The sequence below is a fragment of the Mytilinidion resinicola genome (genome assembly GCF_010093595.1).
Source record: "Mytilinidion resinicola strain CBS 304.34 unplaced genomic scaffold BDZ99scaffold_16, whole genome shotgun sequence".
Lineage (NCBI taxonomy): Eukaryota > Fungi > Ascomycota > Dothideomycetes > Mytilinidiales > Mytilinidiaceae > Mytilinidion > Mytilinidion resinicola.
In genome coordinates this window covers 181,087-202,574 of record NW_022985452.1, presented here as the reverse complement: position 1 = coordinate 202,574, position 21,488 = coordinate 181,087, and the positions used below count along the sequence as shown (strand labels likewise).

General features: G+C 51.6%; 10 protein-coding genes across 10 annotated transcripts in view; 4 read left to right on the top strand and 6 right to left on the bottom strand.

Moving 5' to 3' along the window:
* Window positions 1–2,342, bottom strand: part of BDZ99DRAFT_490159 (kinesin light chain 1) — a gene marked incomplete at both ends in the record, with an annotated part of 2,856 nt that extends 514 nt beyond the window's left edge. Inside the window, 5 exons of the mRNA XM_033723037.1 lie at window positions 52–1,155; window positions 1,195–1,315; window positions 1,349–1,502; window positions 1,568–2,014; window positions 2,081–2,342. Of these exons, the coding sequence (XP_033573180.1) occupies window positions 52–1,155; window positions 1,195–1,315; window positions 1,349–1,502; window positions 1,568–2,014; window positions 2,081–2,342 (2,088 nt within the window). The remainder of the gene's footprint in view (window positions 1–51; window positions 1,156–1,194; window positions 1,316–1,348; window positions 1,503–1,567; window positions 2,015–2,080) is intronic.
* A 962-nt stretch (window positions 2,343–3,304) lies between these two features.
* On the top strand, window positions 3,305–4,701 carry BDZ99DRAFT_394397 (nucleoside transporter family; the record flags this gene model as incomplete). Its single annotated transcript, XM_033715889.1, has 2 exons — window positions 3,305–3,471; window positions 3,525–4,701. The coding sequence occupies 2 exons, from the start codon at window positions 3,305–3,307 to the stop codon at window positions 4,699–4,701; spliced, it is 1,344 nt and encodes a 447-aa protein (XP_033573179.1).
* A 457-nt stretch (window positions 4,702–5,158) lies between these two features.
* On the top strand, window positions 5,159–6,451 carry BDZ99DRAFT_479490 (uncharacterized protein; the record flags this gene model as incomplete). Its single annotated transcript, XM_033722239.1, has 2 exons — window positions 5,159–5,228; window positions 5,277–6,451. The coding sequence occupies 2 exons, from the start codon at window positions 5,159–5,161 to the stop codon at window positions 6,449–6,451; spliced, it is 1,245 nt and encodes a 414-aa protein (XP_033573178.1).
* Window positions 6,452–6,919: 468 nt separating this feature from the next.
* BDZ99DRAFT_92168 (uncharacterized protein) lies at window positions 6,920–7,649 on the bottom strand. The gene has a single exon (XM_033729030.1). It carries the CDS (start codon window positions 7,371–7,373, stop codon window positions 6,924–6,926), a length of 450 nt encoding a protein of 149 aa, XP_033573177.1. The 5' UTR covers window positions 7,374–7,649; the 3' UTR covers window positions 6,920–6,923.
* A 978-nt stretch (window positions 7,650–8,627) lies between these two features.
* BDZ99DRAFT_422596 (SCA7-domain-containing protein) lies at window positions 8,628–10,614 on the bottom strand. Its single transcript, XM_033716992.1, has 4 exons — window positions 10,450–10,614; window positions 10,237–10,395; window positions 9,513–10,145; window positions 8,628–9,266 (listed from the first exon to the last, which is right to left on the bottom strand). The coding sequence occupies exons 1-4, from the start codon at window positions 10,472–10,474 to the stop codon at window positions 8,755–8,757; spliced, it is 1,329 nt and encodes a 442-aa protein (XP_033573176.1). The 5' UTR covers window positions 10,475–10,614; the 3' UTR covers window positions 8,628–8,754.
* A 323-nt stretch (window positions 10,615–10,937) lies between these two features.
* Window positions 10,938–11,866, bottom strand: BDZ99DRAFT_92088 (uncharacterized protein). Its single transcript, XM_033729029.1, has 2 exons — window positions 11,161–11,866; window positions 10,938–11,108 (listed from the first exon to the last, which is right to left on the bottom strand). The coding sequence occupies exon 1, from the start codon at window positions 11,611–11,613 to the stop codon at window positions 11,170–11,172; it is 444 nt and encodes a 147-aa protein (XP_033573175.1). The 5' UTR covers window positions 11,614–11,866; the 3' UTR covers window positions 10,938–11,108; window positions 11,161–11,169.
* Window positions 11,867–13,764: 1,898 nt separating this feature from the next.
* BDZ99DRAFT_573794 (uncharacterized protein) lies at window positions 13,765–15,982 on the top strand. Its single transcript, XM_033728321.1, has 3 exons — window positions 13,765–14,133; window positions 14,223–14,756; window positions 14,806–15,982. The coding sequence occupies exons 1-3, from the start codon at window positions 14,074–14,076 to the stop codon at window positions 15,754–15,756; spliced, it is 1,545 nt and encodes a 514-aa protein (XP_033573174.1). The 5' UTR covers window positions 13,765–14,073; the 3' UTR covers window positions 15,757–15,982.
* A 285-nt stretch (window positions 15,983–16,267) lies between these two features.
* On the bottom strand, window positions 16,268–17,111 carry BDZ99DRAFT_465857 (uncharacterized protein). Its single transcript, XM_033720643.1, has 2 exons — window positions 16,542–17,111; window positions 16,268–16,487 (listed from the first exon to the last, which is right to left on the bottom strand). Exons 1-2 carry the CDS (start codon window positions 16,917–16,919, stop codon window positions 16,350–16,352), a joined length of 516 nt encoding a protein of 171 aa, XP_033573173.1. The 5' UTR covers window positions 16,920–17,111; the 3' UTR covers window positions 16,268–16,349.
* Window positions 17,112–18,069: 958 nt separating this feature from the next.
* Window positions 18,070–19,044, top strand: BDZ99DRAFT_479484 (uncharacterized protein; the record flags this gene model as incomplete). The annotated part of the gene is made up of 2 exons (XM_033722238.1): window positions 18,070–18,350; window positions 18,408–19,044. 2 exons carry the CDS (start codon window positions 18,070–18,072, stop codon window positions 19,042–19,044), a joined length of 918 nt encoding a protein of 305 aa, XP_033573172.1.
* Window positions 19,045–20,308: 1,264 nt separating this feature from the next.
* Window positions 20,309–21,434, bottom strand: BDZ99DRAFT_479483 (uncharacterized protein; the record flags this gene model as incomplete). Its single annotated transcript, XM_033722237.1, has 4 exons — window positions 20,309–20,577; window positions 20,635–20,810; window positions 20,924–21,077; window positions 21,296–21,434. 4 exons carry the CDS (start codon window positions 21,432–21,434, stop codon window positions 20,309–20,311), a joined length of 738 nt encoding a protein of 245 aa, XP_033573171.1.
* Between the last annotated feature and the right edge of the window lie 54 nt (window positions 21,435–21,488).

Here is a 21,488-nt window from a genome sequence, read left to right as displayed (position 1 = left end):
CGCCAAGTTGCTCATGCTCGTCAGCGTGTGTGGATGCTCAGGCCCAAGCACCTTCTCACTCCGCGCCAGCGTCTGCCTGTTCATCGATTCCGCCGCCTCGTACCTTCCCCGGTAGATAAGTGTTATTCCAACTTCATTCATACTTGCAAGTGTCTGGTAGTGCTCCTCTCCTAAACTCTTTTCTCTCAATAATAATACTTCTCGGTGCGTTGTTTCTGCTGCTGAATATTGCCCGAGGCTCGTTTGACATCGTCCCACCCGGTCTAGAAGCGAAGCCCTTGCTGTTTCGTCCACTGTGCCGTTAGGTCTAGCCGCGTAGATTGCGTGCGAGAGGTATGTCGTCCATATTTCCTTCCTCTCATGCCCGCCGGGCGGCACTAGCTCCTCAAGCCGTGCCACTGCTGTGCCCGCCCAAGTCGCCCGCTCACCATGTCCGTCCAGCCACCAGACAGACGCCATGTGGACCAATCGGTGCATATCGAAGAACCTCTCTCTGTCCGGCTCTTGTACCGTCTGCCGGCGCTCCATAATGAACGCATATCCTGTCAGGGTCCCAAGCGCTTTAACTTGCTGCACCAAGGAGCCTCCAGGAGGTAAGAGCGACTGGGGAATGTTGATGCGATCGATGCACGCCATGAACGAAAGGTACTCTGCAGCAAGCCGGTCTTGCTTACATATCTGATCAAAGGAGATATGCCACGTCTTTGCAATTGTGCTGTCCATCTCTCGGTATCTGCTGGGGTCTTCAAAATGCTCGCTGAAGAGCTCGGTCTCTATACCAGTATGTCGGAACAATGATATGTACTCGGATACTGATATATTGTTATTGTTAATGAACGCGGCTGCCTGCACAATAGCAAGCGGTAGATATGTAAGTATCTCTAGCAGTTCGTCAACAGCCATCTCGTCATCAAGCAACGCTTGCTTCGTTATTCGTCGCGCTAGCAGCTGCCTAGTCTCAGCTTTACTCATATCATTCAGCTCTAAGATACTACTCTGCGTTAGATCTCCGGCCGCCTTCTTGCTCCGAGCAGTGAAAAGGATTGTGCCTCTATTACTGTGTGGGAGACAGTCGCTCAATCGGCCTAACATCGGATCGCTAGAAGTGGTACCTAATAGGACTCCAGGGTCATCGGCATTATCAACAATCATTAGCTAGTCGCCCAAGCTTCCTGAGCTTAGTGTCTCCTTAACAAGCTTCCTTATATCTGCCTTATCATCGGTAATCCCTGGTATATGGAGGCGGATTCCGATCTCCCGATAGGCAAGCTCGAAGCTCTCTTGGCTAATAGCAGGCACCCAGAAAACCAGACGTCTTGCATGTTTTGCCAGTGCGCGATATGCAAACTCAAGGGCAAGTGCTGATTTCCCGCAACCTCCCAGTCCACATATTGTTATGCGTCGGTGGGTGTTAGGCGAAAGGAGGCATTGTTCGAGAGATTGAAGCTGGTCTTTTCGTCCGATGAAGAGTTCGTTTCTTGGAAAAGGCAATAACAAGGAGACTGTATATCGTTAGCTGTGTATAGCTTGTGTAGAAGAATGCTGCTTTGCCAGAATTAAAACTTACCAGACAAGTCATGCAGGCTTTCAGTTCTCCGCCCTTCCTGCCGCTTCTGTATCTCCTCTCTTAGCCGTAGAGTTGCGTATGCTTCTCCTTCTCCATAGATAAGTGATAAGAATACCCCAAAGATTCCCAGTAGACAATATACTTTGTCCTCTTTCAACGTTGTTGTGCGTTTGGCTGCCCAGCTCATTCGCTCCTCAACACTAAGCGCGGCGAGACTCTGCCCTCTCAACACTCCGACAGGAATCCTGGTAATTTGATGGATTTCCTGCTCCAACGATATCCTACTGCCTAGCCGCTTGCCCTCTTTAGAGAAGAACTCAACGCTAGTAGGCGCTAAGAGCTCTTGCAACGTCCAGCCTCGCGTGAACCATCGGCTCCGTCGAAAGGCTTCCGCCCACGTTATCTGGAAGGCCTCGGCGTTGGAGACCTCCTCCGGCACAGAGACATCTGATAGGTATGCATAGCACTTGGACGCACGCTAGTACCAGCGGAACATAGAGTTGATGGCTGTACTAAGCTCATCGCTGGTAGACTTGTCAATGCAGCAGGTATCGACCCAGAAATATTGGAGGCCATGCGCTGCAGCTCGTCTGCCGCAGAAGCGGATTTTGGCGTAGCCAGTCTTGTCCTTGCCTGTGCCGGCTACCAGCTCATTGTACGTGACTTCTTGACCCTCGGTCCAGGTGTGCGATAGGATGGCATACGGGGGAAGGTCGTCATCTTTGAAAGAGATCAGCTCGAAGTCGCCGCCCAGTAAGCGCTTCAGAAGACGCATTATGGCACCTGCATGTACTCCGTGAGCAAAGAGTGTTGGTCGACTTCGATCGCAATGTAAGCGTAGAGCAGCGGTACATATCTCGACTTGCCCAAGTGTCGTGCATTAACACGGAACACATCGAGTAGGCTGCAAGCTGGCGCTCCATGGGCGCGTAGGGCTGTGTAGTCGGTGGTGCTCAGCCGCAAGCTCCACGTGCGCGCGGGGCCTATCACTAGAGCGCGGCCCAACCCGGGTCATGCCAGCAGTATGAGAATCTGTTGTCAGCATTGCTTAAAATACAGCTATCTCGTTTGTGACCTTTTCATACAGCTAGGAAGTGGGGCTCTCGTTTGGCAACTCTAGCTTCATGAGGCATTAAGTTAACACTAATGTGCAACAAGCTTAAATATCTGAGTACCTCGCTCGGGATAGAATCTTCCCATGTCTACCTATAATTTGGCAAGTTTTAGACGAGGTGCATGAACTTTCTGGTATATCCGAGGCTGCCCGGAGTAGGTTATTGTGAATGACTGCGGTGAGATGTGGTATTACAGGCTAAGCAGGAGGTTTTTGTAGAAGAAAGGAAGTGTGGACAAAGCTTAGGATTTAAGGTCTTTATTCCGAGATTATCTGCAGCTCTTGATTGTTGTTGACATTGTTACAACGAAAAGCACTGGCGGGTTTCCGCCACGCAGGGTTTTCCGCTACGCAGGGAGGGAACGTTAGCTTTGTCACCACTACCTCACAGGCATCGAAGACATCCAAGTCATGCGCATCATCCACTCTCTCCTCAGGCTTGAGCTATGAGTAGCATGACCTCAAAGCCCCCTTCCGCTCCGACTAGTTCATGAGCTCCTGCTCCTTCGCCGCCCTAAGCAGCAACCATCTCCCCGAGGACTTGTAAAGTCGCGTCCAAGTCCCCCTCATCCCGCCTACCTTACGCAAGCCGAATCTCTCCGCGCTCGACATAGACAGACAGTATGGAACGAGTCAAGGCTTTAGTGAGAAGGCGGTCTTCCTACGAGCCACTAGAAGGTGGTTCTGAAAGCCCCGATGGCGAGCGGATCGAACACCCGAAGTCACAGGCTTTCTCTTGGATTGACTACTCGGTCTTCTTCCTGCTTGGTATTGCAATGCTATGGGCCTGGTAGGTTGATTGAGATCCTGACTATTACATCCCATTTGTACTGACAAGCGCAGGAATATGTTCCTCGCCGCCGGTCCCTACTTTCAACGACGGTTCCAATCGAGTGACCGAATCCTACGCAACTTCCAATCTGCAGAACTCTCCGTCTCAACCATAGGGAGCTTAGGATCCACCATCCTCCTCACCAAGCTTCAAGCCCATGCCTCGTATCCGAGGCGCATAATGGCAGCGCTGGTCATAAATGTAGTAGTGTTCATGGTCCTCGCCATGTCGACCAAACTGTTTCCCGGAGTCTCCGCGGGCGTATACTTTGTCTTCTTGATACTCATGGTATTCTGTACGAGCGTTGCGACAGCTTTGTGCCAAAACGGCATCTTCGCGTACGTATCTGGCTTTGGACGGGAGGAATACACCCAGGGCATTATGGTCGGACAAGGTGTTGCTGGAGTTCTTCCGTGCATAGCACAGATTGTCTCTGTGCTCTCAGTACCGAAGAAGACGACGAGCGATGATACACCGCAAGAGTCCTCAACATCTGCGCTCGCTTACTTCCTGACGGCGACAGTCATCTCTACGATCTCGTTCCTCGCATTTGCACTACTGTTGTCACGCCATGGCCATGGGTACCACCACAAACCGCTCATGGACTCTATGGATGGCGAGGATGATATCGGAGTGATCGAACGAGCCTCGATACCGCTCATGACGCTATTCAAGAAGCTGAAGTGGCTTGCGGGTGCCGTTTTCCTCACTTTCGGTATCACGATGTTCTTTCCCGTCTTCACCCAACAGATCGAGAGTGTCAGGCCAGTGGCGAGCTCCCCTCGTCTCTTCCAACCTTCGTCTTTCATCCCGCTCGCATTTCTGTTCTGGAACGTCGGCGATCTTGTCGGGAGACTCGCTCCGGCGATCCCAGCGCTATCCCTAACATCACGACCACGGCTGCTATTCATTTTCTCAGCATGCCGCATTGTTTTCATACCTATGTATCTGCTTTGTAACATCCGAGGTCGCGGCGCTACGATCGTCAGCGACGCGTTCTATCTGTTGGTGATTCAAGTGCTTTTTGGATTTTCTAATGGGTATCTTGGGAGTAATTGCATGATGGGCTTTGTTGAGTGGGTGGATGTGGACGAGAGAGAAGCAGCAGGAGGATTTATGTCGCTCTGCTTGGTAGCTGGTCTATCAACGGGCAGTTTGTTGAGTTTCCTTGCTGCTGCTTCAGCGTAGAGAAACAGAGTTGCAGACTAGGAGTCTAGAGTATCTTCAAATAATCCTTCTTGCGCACAAGCCTGTGCTTCTCGGGGAGTGTGGAGTTGCATTAGAGAGCAGAGTTGTAGACTATAATAACTACGATGCGTGTAAATGATCCACGCAGGTTTACTGTATCCGCCGCCATAAGATGTCAAAGCTTTGGCGACCTGACGGGAAAGACGTGACGCACGTCGTACAAAGATGCCAAGGTACACCACACTTGACGAGGGGTGAAGTGAATTGGTGGGGCCATGTAAACCGACCGCGAATTAGGCCGGCGGATTGAGCCTAGTAACCTGACTGTCATTGGTGGGGCGAACGTACCCCGGTCTCAGATTGTTTGCTCCACGCCCTCGAACAGCCAACCTTCTCTCCGCCACCTCACTCCCTCGCACACTCAACAACTTCCCACAAGAGGTTCGGGAACACAAGAATGTCGGAACCTTCAGTAAATACCCTTAGAATCAAGCGGAAGAGGGACGAACAAGGCCCACATGCTCTCGGTAAGTTATCCGCCAGCTCGAAGCTCTACTTATACTGACGTCCCGCAGTTGTCGACCAACCTGGTGCCAAAAAGCACCAGACATACCACGGTGCTGTCTTCAGACGCATAGACCCCAACGATGCCTCATTCGGCCGAGCCCAGGCTCCTCAACGTACTGCGAGTGCTTATGTCCTCCCAACTATTCCAATCGTACGAACCACTCAACCTGGAGAAGAGAACCGGCCTACTCGAGCACGCTTAGATTCTACAACACCTGCCCAGTCTCCCCACACAAGCACTACACAACCGCAGTCTCCCAGTCACTCGTCGCTGCTGCACCAGCTACCCGCAGACACGTCAACGTTCAGGCGATTCCACCTCTCTCGGCGGTCTCTTCCTGCCTCTCATGCATCGCCTAGTGGTGTAGACAAGAAGAGGAAGCGCGAGAATGCAGTCCCCGTATTTGTCGAGCGGAAGAAGAAGACCCAGACAAGCACACAAGGTGAAGCGAGTAAAGCTGGATCACAGCAAGAGCATGGCGGCACCGAAGAGTCGAAATCCAAGGACAAGGCCTCGGCCGTACGCAAGCGCCCTGGTGCTGGTGCCGTAGAACTGCAATGGAGGGCGAGGAACTGGTCCACCCTGGAGAGTAAGAAGTCTTTCGACACCCTGAAGCAACCCCCGAAAGACGTCGTGAAAGACTTGGAGAAGTTTGCCGAGGAAATTGACCATCAAGAATCCAAGACCGCCTCGAGTCCTCCGAGGGCTACTCCAACGAAGCGAGGCCCAAAAGCACCAGCCCTTAGATACAAGGATAGGTACCCCGAGGAGTCCAAGACCCAAGACCACGATGCTATCGATGTCGACATGGAAGACGAGGGCGACTATGTATATGACACATACGTCCGCGACGTCGATATGACCAAGCCTCTAGACGAAGGTGGCATTCTTGGTCTCATTGTCATATCAGATGAGGATCAAGAGCTTTGGGATACCTTTGAAGATAATGAGGAAAGCGACGAGTTTGATACTGATGACGAGGATGAAAACGCGGAAGACTACTATGGCGCAGATTACCCGGAAGATGAGGTCGACAGCGATGACGAGATGGGCTTAGATCCATACAAATACCGTCATGGCGCCTCGGACGACGAAGAGTACGACGCTGAGGACGCAGCGTGGAGCAATGACGAAGAAGCGGACCCTGAGAAGCCTTGGATGAACAAGCTCCAACTGAAGTAAGTCATGGAGCAGACAGATGTCCTGCAAAACAACTGCAAGCTTGTAAATCACAAAAATCATAACGTCAAATGGCTGGACAAATCAACTTCTTGGTGAGATTACCTAATGCCCTTGTGACTGAGAGGAGATAGTTCCTTACAAGAACTCCAAGTGTACAGCAAATCGATTGAGAAACATTTTCGATGAAATAAGTGCGTCGCAGAAACAATGTCCTGAAATCTAACCGCAGAACCCAACAAAAGGAAAACAAATGGAAAAGAGGACCACCCTACTTTCTGTACCCATATCTATCTATGTCAACGTCCTTGGGCGGACCGAATATGCGTTCCAATGAATTGCACAGATCCTGCCGGTTCATGTCTTGGACTTTGTTCATGAAGATGGTGCGATTCCCCCGGTTTCTCCTCCTAGCGTCTCGCTCCTCTCGCATCTTAGTCATGCCCCAAAGTTTTTCCAGCCTGTAGGCCTCGCTCTAGAGACTTCCTCGGTCCTTAGGCATGTTTTTGCGGTAGAACCACGGCTCTGGACCTTCTTCCAACGGTTGTAAAGCTTTACAGCTTCCTTCCATGGCCTCTCCAGCATGATGTACAGATACATCACAACGAGCTTCTCGTCCGGACTGTACGCTTGCTTCGGTGCCGCGTAGACAACCACTTGGTTGCGGCCGCCAGTGTCTCAATCGTCGTGTTCCTCGATGGCTGTCGACTCGACCTGGGCTACTGTTGTAATTCATTCTGATGGATAAGCTCGACGCATTGACCGAACTCCATGATGGTGGTTGAGTGTTTCCCCTTGTAGGGCTTGCAAACGACTGTTGGTAAGGCGCAGCCGGGGCGCCAGGGGCAATGAAACTCAGACCCATTCTGTCCACAGAGGAACTTGATGGAGAGGGGTAGTGTCGGTGGGTAGCCATGACAGTCATGCCGTGGATGGTACTGTAACGAAGTCGTGTTGAGCTGGTGTGTTATGCAAAAAGAGTCTGGGAAATCTGAATCGTTCACTCATAGGAAGGTCTCAAGAGGATATTTATACTGACAAGGAGGCCAAGTTGATTTCCCACTCCCAGATATGGAATAGACATGGAGGGGGCCGACCCACATACGTGCATGTCATCTTTTGAGGGTTCTCGCGAAGATGGATGCAATGTTTCTATAAGATGACCTCTCAGATTTCAACCCGAGTCACCTTCTTCATGCAACTATGACACTCACTATGACACTCACTATGACACTCACTATGACGGCCTCGAAGACAGATGGTTCCGCAGAACCGACGCTCTGGTTGTCGACGTCCAGTCCCTCCAGACTCTCCATGGCCGAAAACAGCTGCCCCCTCCACACTGGCGCCAGCAGCGCCCTAACCGCCACCCCTGGGCCCTCTACACTACCGCCTAGCCTCTAGAGAATCCCAAATTTGCAAGCTCGTCCAGGCCGTCAACAGCAACCCCTCGACGGCTCTGCATCGAGCCCTTCCCCACCGGCGGCATTGCTCACTCAAACTCCAGCAGACATCTCAATAGACTCATAGCACGCCCACCGTCCACAACTACCTCCCCTCGCACGGGGCCGATATCCAACGCGTGCAAGGAAAGTCGATCCCGCAACCCCCCGCCTTTGCTCGCAAACTACACCGCCGTAGCTACCCCGCGAACACCTTCGCTATCCAGGATACGAATCCGTTGCCGTTCGAGAAAGGCAAAAAGGATGATGCACGACACCATTGCCGACTGCTGTCCGTTTTTGGACCTCTGCTGGGAGCTCCCGGAGGGGGGGGGAGGCCGCCCAATAACGCCCCAGATCCTTGACACGGAAAGGGTGTAGGCTTTTACCCGACAAGCAGCCAGGCCCACGAGCGCTGCGTCTGTGTCGACAGGTTCGCAGAGCGGTTTGAGCGCTGTGGCGGGGATATTTTGAAGGCTCGTCAGGAAAGAGGGGGAGGACGAGGAGACTGGGTATGTGGGTACATGTTGACGGATCTGGATAATACGTGAGCACAAGAAGCGTTGTGACCAGGTAGTATAGTCGCCGGAATACCTTAGAACGTCATCGAGAAGGGTTTTATGTATACTAGGGGTACTCAGAACACAAAATCCAACTTTCTGGCTATTGCTTCACCTTGAGAGGTCAATAATCAAGCATGCTGTTAACGTGAAACTCATGCAGTGGCAAGACAATATCACAAGAAAAGAATGGCATTGTATTCCTAACGAAGGAAGGGGTATCTCTAAGCCTACATCCTGCACAAGAAGAAGTAGAAGAAGAAGCACAGAGTCTGTAGCGCCCAAAAACCTGCAACTGCAACTCTTAGGCTAGGCTAGCCACGCTTGCAATGCTAGCCTTCCTCTGCGCGCCCGGCGGCGGTAACTGCCCGGGCATAATTTGCCGAGGGCCTGATCCGTTACTCATGACGCTCTGCCGCCTGCTTCCCGGCTGCTGGCCGCCTGGACCGTCGAGGCCAGCGCTCAGGGGAGGTGCGAATGGCCCGCCTCCACCGCCGTTCCCGCTGAAGTCTCCGCCGCCGCCCATGCCTAGGCCGTTGAGCATCGCTCTACTAGGAGGCATGTTGTTTGGGTCTGGAGGTTGTCCGGTTGAGAAGAGGCTCGCGCCGCGGGTTCCGCTGAGGGCGGCGTGCAGCATGTCTTTCATTCGGATGTACTGGTACTTTGATTTGGTCGGGATGAAGGTGCGAGTGGCGAGGGGCCGCGCGCGAGCGCGGGCAACTGCAGCCATGACGGCTTCTTTCTCTTCGTCCGAGTCGACGGCACCTTGCGGTTCGAGGTCTTCTGCGAGGGGGGCATTGGCATCAATCGCAGCTCCTGCGTTCGAGGTTAGCGTGCTGCTGGTAGGAGCATTACAACTAAGAAAGAGAAATGCATGTCAAGCTAGAAACTACGACGAGTCTGCTTCCCCTGAATTCGAGGAGTCTGTCTCGTTCGCGTCTGGAGATGGAGAATTCCTCCGATCTGTCTCCTTGGATTCTGCCGCAACAGACACAGTGTTCCGTAGATTGTGCTTGACAGACACCTTGTCCCCTGAAATTTTGATAATAAGCTTTTGCTTACTTTGTTGTTTTGCCTGATTCTTCTTCTGGTACTGAGCCAAAAGCATGTCGTAAGGCAGACTTCGTCCCGGCACTGCACGCTTCAGGCCCATCGAGTGGCTCTTGCAAGTTAGGCTCCTAGCACAAAACCCTCCGTTGGCAAGGGCAACACCACACTGCTTCTCCACGTCAACGGGACCTTTTGGCTTGGCAGCCTTGGCCTTGGGCTCGTCCTTCTTCTTTTTCTTCGCGTTAGGCGCCTTCTCTGCATCCCCGTCCAGCTTGCGCTTCTTTCCTTTCTTCGCCGCGTCGCCGTCGGCAGCTGCGCCTTTGACAGCGCTCTTGCGCGCGTTGTTCTTCCCTCCTTCTCCCTCGTCGTCCTTCTCGCCCTTTTCCTTGCGCAAGGCGGCATCCTTGGCTTCTTTAGCTTCTTTCTTCTTCTTGAGCTTCTCTTGTTTCTTATTCAGACAGTCCTTGATGTGGGTTGCGGAAACGCTGCGGAGGACCGGGCGTTTGCAATGACGGCATTGGACTGTGTCGACCTTGTCTTCGAGAGGGCGGCCGGTGGGAAAGGCAGCGAGGGTTTTCTCGTCCTGGGGGTTGACGAGGGGAGACGAAGGGGTGGTGGACGCGGCGTCGGACTTTTTGTTAGTGCCTATTGATATTAGCCTGATGGTTCTAGGGAGTATTGTAGTGCAAGGACTTGACATGTGCCTAGTCGGAGCTTGTATAGAGGGAGAACATACTGATGACCTCGCTTTCCTTCCAGTTCCCGGGAATGGTCTGCTTCGGAGGGGCCTTCTTGAGTTTAATTGTCAAAGTCTTCCCCTTGGGATGCTCAGGGAAGATGTTCTTATAGATAGCTTCATCGACGAGGCCTGGTTGCGAAGACGAAGGTGCTGGTGCTAGAACAAATATTAGAGCAGCACCTTGGGGCTAGGGTGTCATATCAGGCCTACTTGTGCGGGCGCCGTTTGCGGACATGCTGGAGGGGGTGAGGTGAGGCGGGTGAGCTGCGTCAGATGTGGCGGGCCGTAGACACAGTGAAGTGTTAGTGAGGAATTTGTAGACTCTGTAGAAGTAAAAGATAGCTGTTTGAGACTGAGTAGAGGGTCGGGGCGGGGTGTGGGGGGTCGTGATGCGATGAGGCGTTGCCTTCACCTGCGTCTCTCCGATGCCAAGGCCGCGGAATCCGCTAAGCCGCATTTGGAGACAATGTGACACTACATCTTCACACATGCGTCAAGCTCTGGCCTCGAGATGGCAATGCTGCATCATAATAAGTGTCTTGAAGAGTTGATATCATTGCAATGGCCTTGGTTGCGGTCTTGAGCTCTAAGCTTGATACATAGGTATTCTACGCACGGAGCGAGCTAGCAGTTGAAAGATCAGCATCAACAGATACAGAATAGCACGAATATATATCACAGCTTGTGGGAGCGATTTTGGGAAGCAGATTCTATAAATGACATTCTTTCATCATGTGAATATATACAAAAGCCCTGAAAGTGTCCATATACAAGTTTCGATCAACCTCCTAAAGCACACGCGTCTACCCCGGCCTCCTGCAACTTCATTTCAAACTCGAACTTCCTTCTCTCACAAGCCATTTGATCATCTAAGAGTGGTTAGCGAACAATCTGGAGATGACTGAATTGGAGGATCCTTACAGGCAGTGCTCAGTTACTACCTGTGGCTGCGACGCCCGAGATGGTGCAAGTGAATTTCTGGACGCCATTGTAACCTCCCAGTGCATCTCCACAATCGTAATCGTCCGCATCGGCAGGTACTAGGCAAGTGCCAACAATACTGCCGTCGAGACCATCCAGTGATTTGACGTGTACATCAAACAATCCGTCTCCAGCGGGGTTCGGGTACAGCGTGATATGCCCATAAGCTGCGCTGGTGACTGCTTGATCTCCCCCGTCGTAGATTTCTAGTCGTTTGTACGTTCCGTCCTTGTTCGTGTCGGCGGCGTAGAGTTCCTTGCTAGCATCGTTGTTGCCTTGCTGGGCAATCGCGACGTAGTTCTTAACACCATGCAGTCGGGAGGACCGTTGAACAAGTAGAGATCCCGAGCGAGGGTACGCTCGGTTCAACGTAGGTGGCCGATTGACCGACATAGATGAGGAAGTCGGCACTAGCGGAGACGGCGAAGCAGATAGCCATGGCAGTGATAGAGGCCTTCATGTTGGTGGTGGAAATGGTTGGACTTGGAGATCTTTAGAAGAGAATGTGTGAAGTATCGAGAGGCTGTGAGGACTGTGTCGAATGGTGGAGTTTTGAGCTGGCTATGTGAAGCTGAACGATGAGAGGACTGATACTGGCAAGAGATGTGGAATGCTCACGCTCCTTTATACTTTCATCTGACGTCGTTTCGCGCCGGATCCTCCATCGGCATTCGAATATCCAGATGACAGACATAGTGGTGATCTGTTGGTATTGTTAGATCCCTTTACCTCATGTAGTAGGAGCCAAGATGGAAAATAGACACCATCGCATGTATAGCACCTCAAGTAGACACTTTTACCGTAGTCCTTGTAGGAAGGACTCCATATTTACTTCCATGGCGTCACAGGTCAATGGGAGGCTGAAGATTATCAAAGTAAGTAAGGTACTTCCATCCTTTTCACTCTATGCAATGGATAGTGTGCCGCGTGGGACCTGTTAGGTAATGATGGTAGTGGAACGGCGCGTTCTTCTTAGGAGGATGAAGGAGTCGCATACTCTTGGACTCGTCATGCGCACCTTGAAAGGTGGCTCGTGTCATGGTGTGACTTGAGGAAGACGGCCGGTGTGCAACATGCCTACGATCGAGGATTCTCAACCCTGAAAAACGCGTGCTTGGCTCGCTGCCAAGTACGCTTTTGAGACCCGGACCCGGACTCTCGTGGCATCGGCCGCCACCAACACTCGGTTTCAAGCCAATGGGAGAGATCAGCGGGACCTGCCGCAGGGCCATAGGATCTACCCTCCTTCACAGATCCTTCGCGCTTGGCATTGAACAATGTGAACTCAAAGTCAGATAACTCTAACCTAGTGCCTCCTCGCTATCCTGGTTGTGGTAACTAGTTGCTAGCTTGTTTCGCCAAGTGTCTGCGATTTCAACAGTCGGCTGTGCAGCTGAGTGGCGTTGCTACAAGGCGGCTCTTTACCAGTCCATAAGTATCGGGACAGAGGATTGAGTTCGGACTTTCGGCAAGACAGTGACGTCGGCGGACATTGGATAGAGACAAATAAGCTTAAATGGATTTTGCTTCCAGAAAGCGATGGCTACCAATATACGAGACAGCCTGTGAGCAGCTGTTCGAAATGGAACACTCGTTTCCTACAGGTATCTTGTTGCTCTTTATTATGAAGAACGAGAGTACGAAGCAGCTGCGTAAAGCTTCTTCTGCTTCTTGTAGAATGCGCAGGCTATCGAGTCTCCCTTGTACGTAAATCGTTTGGTCATCCTTTTCTTTTTCATCGTCATTCCCTATAGCCTCCTCTTAGCACATTGGTGTACATGGATTGATAGTTAGCTCGCTTGCAGTTACTGCAGTCACACGACGGCCTGCCTTGGCAGCTTTTGGATATTGTTGATTATCTTAAACAACCTTCCGGGTGTCGGCCTACTATGCTGGTGATAGGAAAGTCGCCAAGAGAAACGATCTCGTGCGAACTTGTGACGATCCAGCATCTTGTCTGATGATCTAGCCTCTTGTTTGATAAATCCAGATATTTGCTGAGTGCGGAGAGATAGACTGCCAAAGAGGTGAAAATTGAAAAGAGTCATTTGGCTCACGTGAATATCATGTGACAGACACGTGAGGTCGACGAAGTTAGGGTCAACCACACCGTGATGCTTGGGACCTCCTTAGAGAAGACTGAAGGGCATCTTTACTTGCAGTTCGTTTGTGGGAGCTTTCACGCGTTGGCTGTAATGGTCATTGCTAGCACGTTTCGTCGATCTGACAGCCTGTTCAGAGCACTTACGGACGTAGACACAAGGGCTTTGCCACCAAGACGACGAGGCTATTGGATCTTGCGCCTTTTCTTTGTACTTGACGGGGCTTGGTTCTCTTTATCGATGCAAGAGTGGTGCTGCGCCCTCTCCGTGGAGATGCCGAAGTGTTGATGGCGGACTCGGTGAGGGAAAGCCCGGGACCAGAGATCTGCGGAGTACAGTGCTACGCCGAATGGGGTGGGCACCTCGCGGCTAGCCTTGCGTGGTTAGACAATAGTGCTTACAGCATCTCCTCCATTTCTCCAACCCCCAGCTTCGCCAGTCACGCCCTCCAACCAAAGCCTTGAACGCGTATGCATTCGTTCCACCGAGGGCTTTGCTGCACGTCCGCACTGCCACTGCGTATTTCCCACCAAGTCAACACGGCTGTGTAGCTTCTTTCAGTCAGCCTTACCTTAGCAGCCTGAGACGTCATACTGCTGAAGTCTCTTGGAGTGTGCGTAGGTCGATCTATCTGCTACTCTTGAAATAGAATTCGCGGTGGTAACCCATCGTACATAACTAATCGGAGCCGGCCTTGACACCAGCAATTCAGACCCTGAGCCAAGACAGTCTGCACGAATACTCCACCTAAATGGGCTACTTCGGACTCCCAAGCAAAGCTTGTTCGCCGTGTAGAGGCAGGAGAATCAAAGTAAGTGACGTGATCACGGCCTACTCCCAACCTCAGGCCACCCGTTCCAAATACTACGACCCGGGAACCAGTCTCTAACACATGAACAGTGCGACCTGTCTACTCCTGCATGTAGCCAATGCGTGAGAAGCCATCGGACGTGCTTTGGCTACCGCAATCCGGTAGATTTGCTTTTTCACGATCAGAGCGAAGATGTGGCTTGCAAAGCGCAGCGGCCGAAACGGGCATCTCAGCGACGGAAGGCTGCTGAATCTGCCATCATTCCGAAGGGCTCCCCTGTCACCCTGCCTTCGCCGGTGTTCTTCCCAATATCCGCAGAGACTCAAGCCTCATGCTTCTTCTTCAGCAACTATCCGTCTAAGTCTTCGAAAACGTATAAGACTATGTATGAATATATACCCGCACTTTACTGCACAGAATCATCCGATAGCCCGCTAGTATGCATAGTAACCGCCCTGGGATTGGCCGGTCTGTCCTATCATACGGACACATCCGGCCTGGGAACGGCTGCTACTGCATGGTATGACAGAGCATTGCGCAAGACCAACTACAATCTGCGCCACGGGGAGCTAGCCAAGATGGATCAGACACTACTCGTCGTGTTGTTGCTCGGCCTATATGAAGTATGTACCACCCCGCTCTCCACAATGCTAGAAGCTCATCTCCTACTAGACCAACACCTGCCGTAATCCCAGCTATCGGTCGATAGAATCAGCGCTCACACATGTCAAAGGCGCAACAGCATTACTCGATCTGCGCGGCGAAAACCAGCTCGACAGCGAGTTTGGTCGTGCCCTATTCACCCAGGCACGTACGCAGATCATAACTGGATGCTACCAAACCAAAACATCAGTTCCAGATGTAGTCGTTCGGCTGTCTCTATCCCAAAGATGCTACTACGACAGGATCATCGACCCCATGGGAGACATCATCCTATCTGTCTCTAACTTTTGCAATACAAAGGCTGAAATACCCTTCAACCCTCCAGAGTATCAGTCGGAGAGCATAACACGAGCCACTATCGCTCGTTACACCTCAATCACGAAAGCGTTTGCGAATTGGGACCAAAGTCTTGCCGATGGGTTCCTGCCATCAATCGTAACTGTACCGAAAGCCACTCCCGACGTGCTTTCCGACCACTACCACGTATACTCAGATATTTGGATTGCGGGTTTCACGAACAACTATCGCGCCAATAGCATTCTTGTCCACGAAGCACTGATCAGTCAATTATGCTTCCTACAATCCCGTTACGCTCACGATGTAAACGAGATTCTGGAACTTGAGGATCAAATATCGCATTCTCGCACCATCATCTTCTCTGATATTGAGGCTGTCTGTGCGAGCGTTCCCGGCCTCCTTCAGACCAAATCAGCTGCAGCCGGCGTCGGCCTGCTTTGGATTCTGTATCTATCCGCTCAAGTATCACCAGGTATAGTTCCGGTACCGGAAAAGACACGCTGCTGGATCATCGGGCGCTTGGAGAAGATTGGAGCTGAAATGGGGGTACGGCAGGCATCCACTTTGGCGGCGCTTCTACGCAAAGAGCTGCATCTATGGACTGTACTAGAAGTGGATCAAGCATCTATTGGATGGACAGAGGAGAGTATGGCGATCAGGTGACCTAAGTCCTAGGTGTTAGGTGTACGAATTATGAAACAAGTCGTTGCCGGCAACGTAATACTGTGTCTTATTCTATGGAGCTATTCAAGTTGCTGAACCGTGCTATCACCGCAATGGATACCAATACAATTCGCTCTAACCCAGTTTACTCTAAACTGAACCCAATTTAATTCATGTACATAATGCCGCTGCATCTTTCAAACCCCAAACACCGCATTGAAACACTTCAAGCATGATGGATCTTTACAAAGATTAGTATTTTCGAATGAAGTAACAACTTTAGGGCTCCAATCTGCACATCTTCATTCACCATTGCTTAGAGCATTTCAGCATTCCTAGTGTTGGATGAAAAAGCACGCCCCGCCTAAGATTAGGGGGACCAGAAAATAAGCGACATTATATACTTCCAACAGTTTATGGACAGGTAAAATTGCCACAGGCAAACTTCAGATTGGCTAACCAAGGAATCGCTCTCTATCAATCAAAAACGCCAGCACGATGCATATAACTTTCTCTCTCTCTCTCTCTCTCTCTCTCTCTCTCTCTCTCTCTCTCTCTCTCTCTCTCTCTGTGTGTGTGTACACTTCAACAACCTAATACCTCCCGCCGTTTCCTCCACTTGACCCTCCGCCCGTGCTCTTCTCCACAATGGCCTGTCGAATGCCGGATATGATTCCGAATCCTCGGCCTCCACCATTGCCGTTTCTGCGGTCCTGTCGTCGCTGGCGGAACTGCGGATTTAGTTAGTTTTTGTTTATGCGCGCGCACATTTATGAAGCACTTACGTTCAGTAAGCGAGGGCGGCCTTGGCCGTTGTTATTGTAGTCGTTATTGGAGTACCCTCGGTCACGGTTGTTTGAGTAACCCTGGTTGTTTGAGTATCCGTTATTTCGGTTTCCTCCTGGATTCCGGTCTTGCTGTCGGTCTTGCTGCGCGTAGTTATTGCGGTTGTTATTCTGCTGGTAGTAGCCGTTGGCCTCTCCTTGCTGATTTCTGTCTTGTCGCGCATAGTCGTTGTTGGAATAGCCACTGTTGGCCGACTCTCTTTGGAAATCCCGGTCCTGCTGCGCATAATTGTCCCTGTTCGAGTACTCTTTGTTGGAGTAGTCGCTGGTCTCCGAATAGCCATCGTTGGCATAGCCGTTGTTGTTTCGGTCTGACATCTTGAGTAGATGTTGCTTGAGTAGGTTGTAGGAGATGAAGGTATGATAGTATGTTGCAGGGGTGGATAATGAGCTGATTGAATTGATGTACAACTAAAAACGGCAGATCAACAATCCTTATATATACTCCATGTCGCCTTGAACCCTGATTCCGTCATTCTCGCTGTGCCCGATAGCCAGCAGCTCTGGGAGGTACACAGCCCGGCTGGTGATGCTCTCGATGAGGTTCCAATCGCGAACGGTCTGATTGGCCTGCGCTATTTTCAGTGGACTGCCGGATCTGACCAATCGTGATATACGCAGAAAGCGGCCTAGCGCCATCTATTCGTATTCACCACCACAAGCCAAGCTTTTTCCCAAGAATGCTTGGGATGCTTCGCCCCGGTGACCCTGACGATCAGAGGGGGACGAGATGCACCATCTTGACCGTATGAGGGCCTCTATCCGCTGACTCATTGTCCGTTCACTACGATGCGGGGGTTGATCCCTATTGTGTGGCTTCTGGCTAATGCGCATCGAGAAAGTAATAGAGTAGCGGCTTATGCATCCTCGCGTGCCACGCATCCTCCACCATCACTTCGCAAACTGTGTCCAATGGAGCTAGCTACCACTGCACGCCTTGCGGCAATACCTGTATCGCACCTTATTGCACCCCTCCGCAACGTCTTCAGCCGGCGAGTGACTAACTAACCGGCAGTCACCCGAAAGTCGGTTGCGCAGCCCTGTCGGGGCTCTAAACGCAACGAGAGCTGCGTCTTGGTTACCTCAGCAAGCCACCGACTAACTTAGCATCTAATAGGCAAATCTCGCACAGCAGTGCCGTGCTATGCGAAAACCTGCTGTCGAAGTCGTGCCCGTAGGTGGTTGACGAGGCGTTCTCGGAATGGCCGTGAAGTTCGTTTCAGCAATCGTCATGCGGCGTTGCAGCTCTCTGCATCCCCAAATAGGTAACCAACTCGTTAGCGTGCTGCATCAGCCTCATGAACTTTTCTTGAGCGTGAGTATATAGCAGCCCTACAGTCCCTCATTATGCACTCCATCTCAACTCAATTGCATCATTCAAGCTCAACACTCTATCTACCACTTCTCTCCTCACCGATCTCTACACCACCGACCTTCTCATAGCCAATCTCCACACCAAACCGCTACCATGGGCTTCGACAAGCAAGGCGCCGTTTCGGTCTTCGAGCTAGTCATCTACTTCCCCGCCATAATCGTCGCAGCCATCGTCTGCAGCCGTCACGGCTTCGGCCGCAGCTCCGGCTGGATCTACACCCTCATCCTTTGTCTCGTCCGCATCATCGGCGCATGCTGCCAACTCGCAACATATGCCAACAAAACCAGCACCGGTCTCATTGAGGCCGTCGTGATCCTGGACTCCGTGGGGATGTCCCCGCTACTCCTCGCAACCCTCGGACTACTTTCCCGATGGTGAGTTTAACCGTCTCCCCACCCCACTTCTATTCGCAGTTCTAACATCATAATAAGTGCGGATACAATCAACTCCACCAAGGGCAGCACCTTCAGCGCCATCCACTTTCGCCTCCTGCAGCTCCTCATCACCATCGGCCTGATCCTCTGCATCGTCGGCGGCACCTCTAGCACCTCCTCCGACGGTACCTACCACGTGCAGTCCGAGACCAAGATCGGCGAGATCCTCTACGTCGTCGCCTTAGCCGCACTCTACATCGTCGCCTTCATCACAAAGAGCAAGATGCACAACGCGCCCAGCTCCGACAACCGCCTCGCGTGGGCCGTCATCATTGCGCTGCCCCTCATCACAGTCCGCCTGCTCTACTCGCTCATCTCGGTGTTTACGCACGACAAGCACTTCAGCTTGCTCACGGGCTCCGTCATCATCCATGTCTTCATGGCTGTCCTTGAGGAAATGGTCGTTGTGGTCATCTATCTGGCTTTCGGCTGGGCTACGCCAGTGCTTGCGGCTGAGGCGCGCGGCCCCATTGCCAACAGGCCGTGGAAGGGCAACCTTTCCCCCGCCGGCCAGGCTCAGCACGGAAACGGTCACGGACGCGGACGGAGACAGGGCCCTATCCACCAGTTGGTTGGCGCCGGTATTGCTGCTGCGCAATCCAGGAGCCAGCCGAGACAGCAGCAGGGTGTGTAGAAACCTGATCTTGAGGTTTTAGAGGTTCTGGGTTTTGACTTTTCAGCAGAAAATGAGGAGGAGCAGCACTTTATGGAGGAACAGCACTTCATCAGGGAATAAGGAGGAACTGGCAGGTTGCCTCTCGGAGTCAACGGCCTGATTGTTCTTGACGATCGGAGTTTGGTGGAAGTGTTATATTATGCGCTCATTTTCCCATCGACTTTAAGCGGCATTGATTCAGTAGGTTTAGCTACTTGGGTTTTGTTTATAGATGGCCCTAGGAACGATAATTCAATTTATCTAGCCTCGATATCGTGTTATCATTGGAAGAAGGAAGTGAAAGTCCTCACCAGTACGATAGATACCGCCATTTTTCTTCATCTCCAGCGAAGACCCGCCTAGTTAAGTACGAGCTGACGATCTCCCTCAGCAATTGACAGTATTCTCCGATGCCAATGGACCCGCCTTTGAGTTGCTTCAAAACACACTGGCGAAAGAAAACCGAGGAGACTTTGACCTTGTGGAAGATAAATTGACATGCACCACCATTGAATCCAATGGAGACCTCAAAAACAACAACATTACGTCTGACAGAGAGCTTCATGATGCAATCGAAAGATGCGGTGCGGTTCCCCTTACTCCAATATGTTACCTACGACTCCAGATGTTATCTGAGATGGACAAGAACCAACGCAAAGTATATTAAACTCAAACATTCCGTAGCGGCTATGCCTGCACTGACTACACTACCCATGGAAAAGCACAATCGACCTGCGTATCCTCCAGAGCTCAATCGATCGCACCGCGTGTTAGTGGAAAGAGAGGAACTTATACCTAACAGCCCTGCTGACAGATGCGGAACTTTAGAAAGAGAACGCATCTCTACTAGATAGGTGAGGACAAGTTGGGTTTGGAGATGGAAGACGAGGTTGGATTAGAGATGGAAGACAAGGAATGACGATGATGCGAGACGCTGCTACCCACAACCTGGCCCTATCTACTCAACCTTTCCTCATTTTCCTTTCCAATTTCCTACTATTCTAGTTACCTCGCTGCCCAACATTTACGTAAGCCATCTACCTCCCTTAACTACTCTTGGCATTCACCACATCAAAAGCGCGCCACTCAGAGCAGCGAGTCAGCGCACAGCCAAAAGCAGAGGTAGAAATATAAAGAAACTACCTGACAACAAACAAACCTGGGCGCGACGTCCTCAAATTCCAAGAAACTCTTAGGACTCGATTCAATTCCTTTCACCGATCTTCCCATCGTGGCTTCCCTCTTACCTCATCCCCATCTCGGCGGGCACACTCCTCCCGTCAATCTCGCTCGGACTCTGCTGCGCCGCAGTGTACTCGCTGTGCTCATAGGGCTTCGGACGGCGTCTTCTCGTATATACCACAAACCCGAGCGCAATACACGCGACGACGAATGCGGCTGCACCAAGGGCTGGGCCGGCGATCCAGGCTTGATTGGTCTTGCTTTGTGTTGGCTGGGAGGAAGGAGAGGGTGTTGTGGAGGTAGTGGGCGTGGCTGTTGGGGGGATGGAAACTGGGAAGCGTGTTAGCAGTGCAGGAGAGCGAGTTCAAGAAGTGATGTGAGGCATACGAGCGCTTGTAGATGCAGGAGTCGTGTTGGTTGAGGTAGAAGAGAAGCTTGAAGATATCCCCTGGGTTTCGCGGAAAATTGTCAATGCGGAGTAGCCTTCTGCGCAGAAGTAGTTGTAGTAGGCGGTCCCGGCTGCTGGTGTGGTTTCGTAGATTGTTTGCTTCACGCAATTCGAGCTGCGTCTTCGGCATTAGCCATAAAAATTAACGATGAAATGAAGACTGGAGCAAATTCTGGGTGGCTTCGGCCCGTGCACAATAGTTCGTAGAAGAAACAATGAAGTACTGACCACATGAGAGTGGTTCCGCTGATTGATACCACCGAAATTTGGGTTTGGAGACAATCCACAAGCATCGGCAGGCCAATGCTGCTCGATTCGACACATCCCGCAAAGACGTTTGAGGTGGAAAACACTTGGTCGGAGTCGCAAGTAAGAGCTTGCCCTAGAGTTCTCGTTAGTCCATCAGTCTGCTTACTCCACTTCGCTACTACTTCAGGTCTTGCAAGGACAATATAGGTCAAGTCGTACTGTCGATCGGACTAGCTTCTCAACACTCGAGGTCGATTCCGTTAGCTAACTAGGCCACGCCAGAAGGCGATGGCCAGTAATTGGCCTTGGGGATGTTGTGTAGTCCTGGAACCGACCTTAAAAGACACTTACAGCTGCTGGTATCGCCATAAACGCTATTGTAATAGCCAAGAAGAGGGCCATACAGGCCCGATTGCCTCCTAAGAAGCTCTGGAGCTTGCCGGGGAGCTGGCGTGATGACAGAGCGTATCAGGGTGGTCGCAGTAGACATAGTCTCGTCGCTTATCGATTCCACATGTACTCCGCCTATTAGATGAACTGCAAA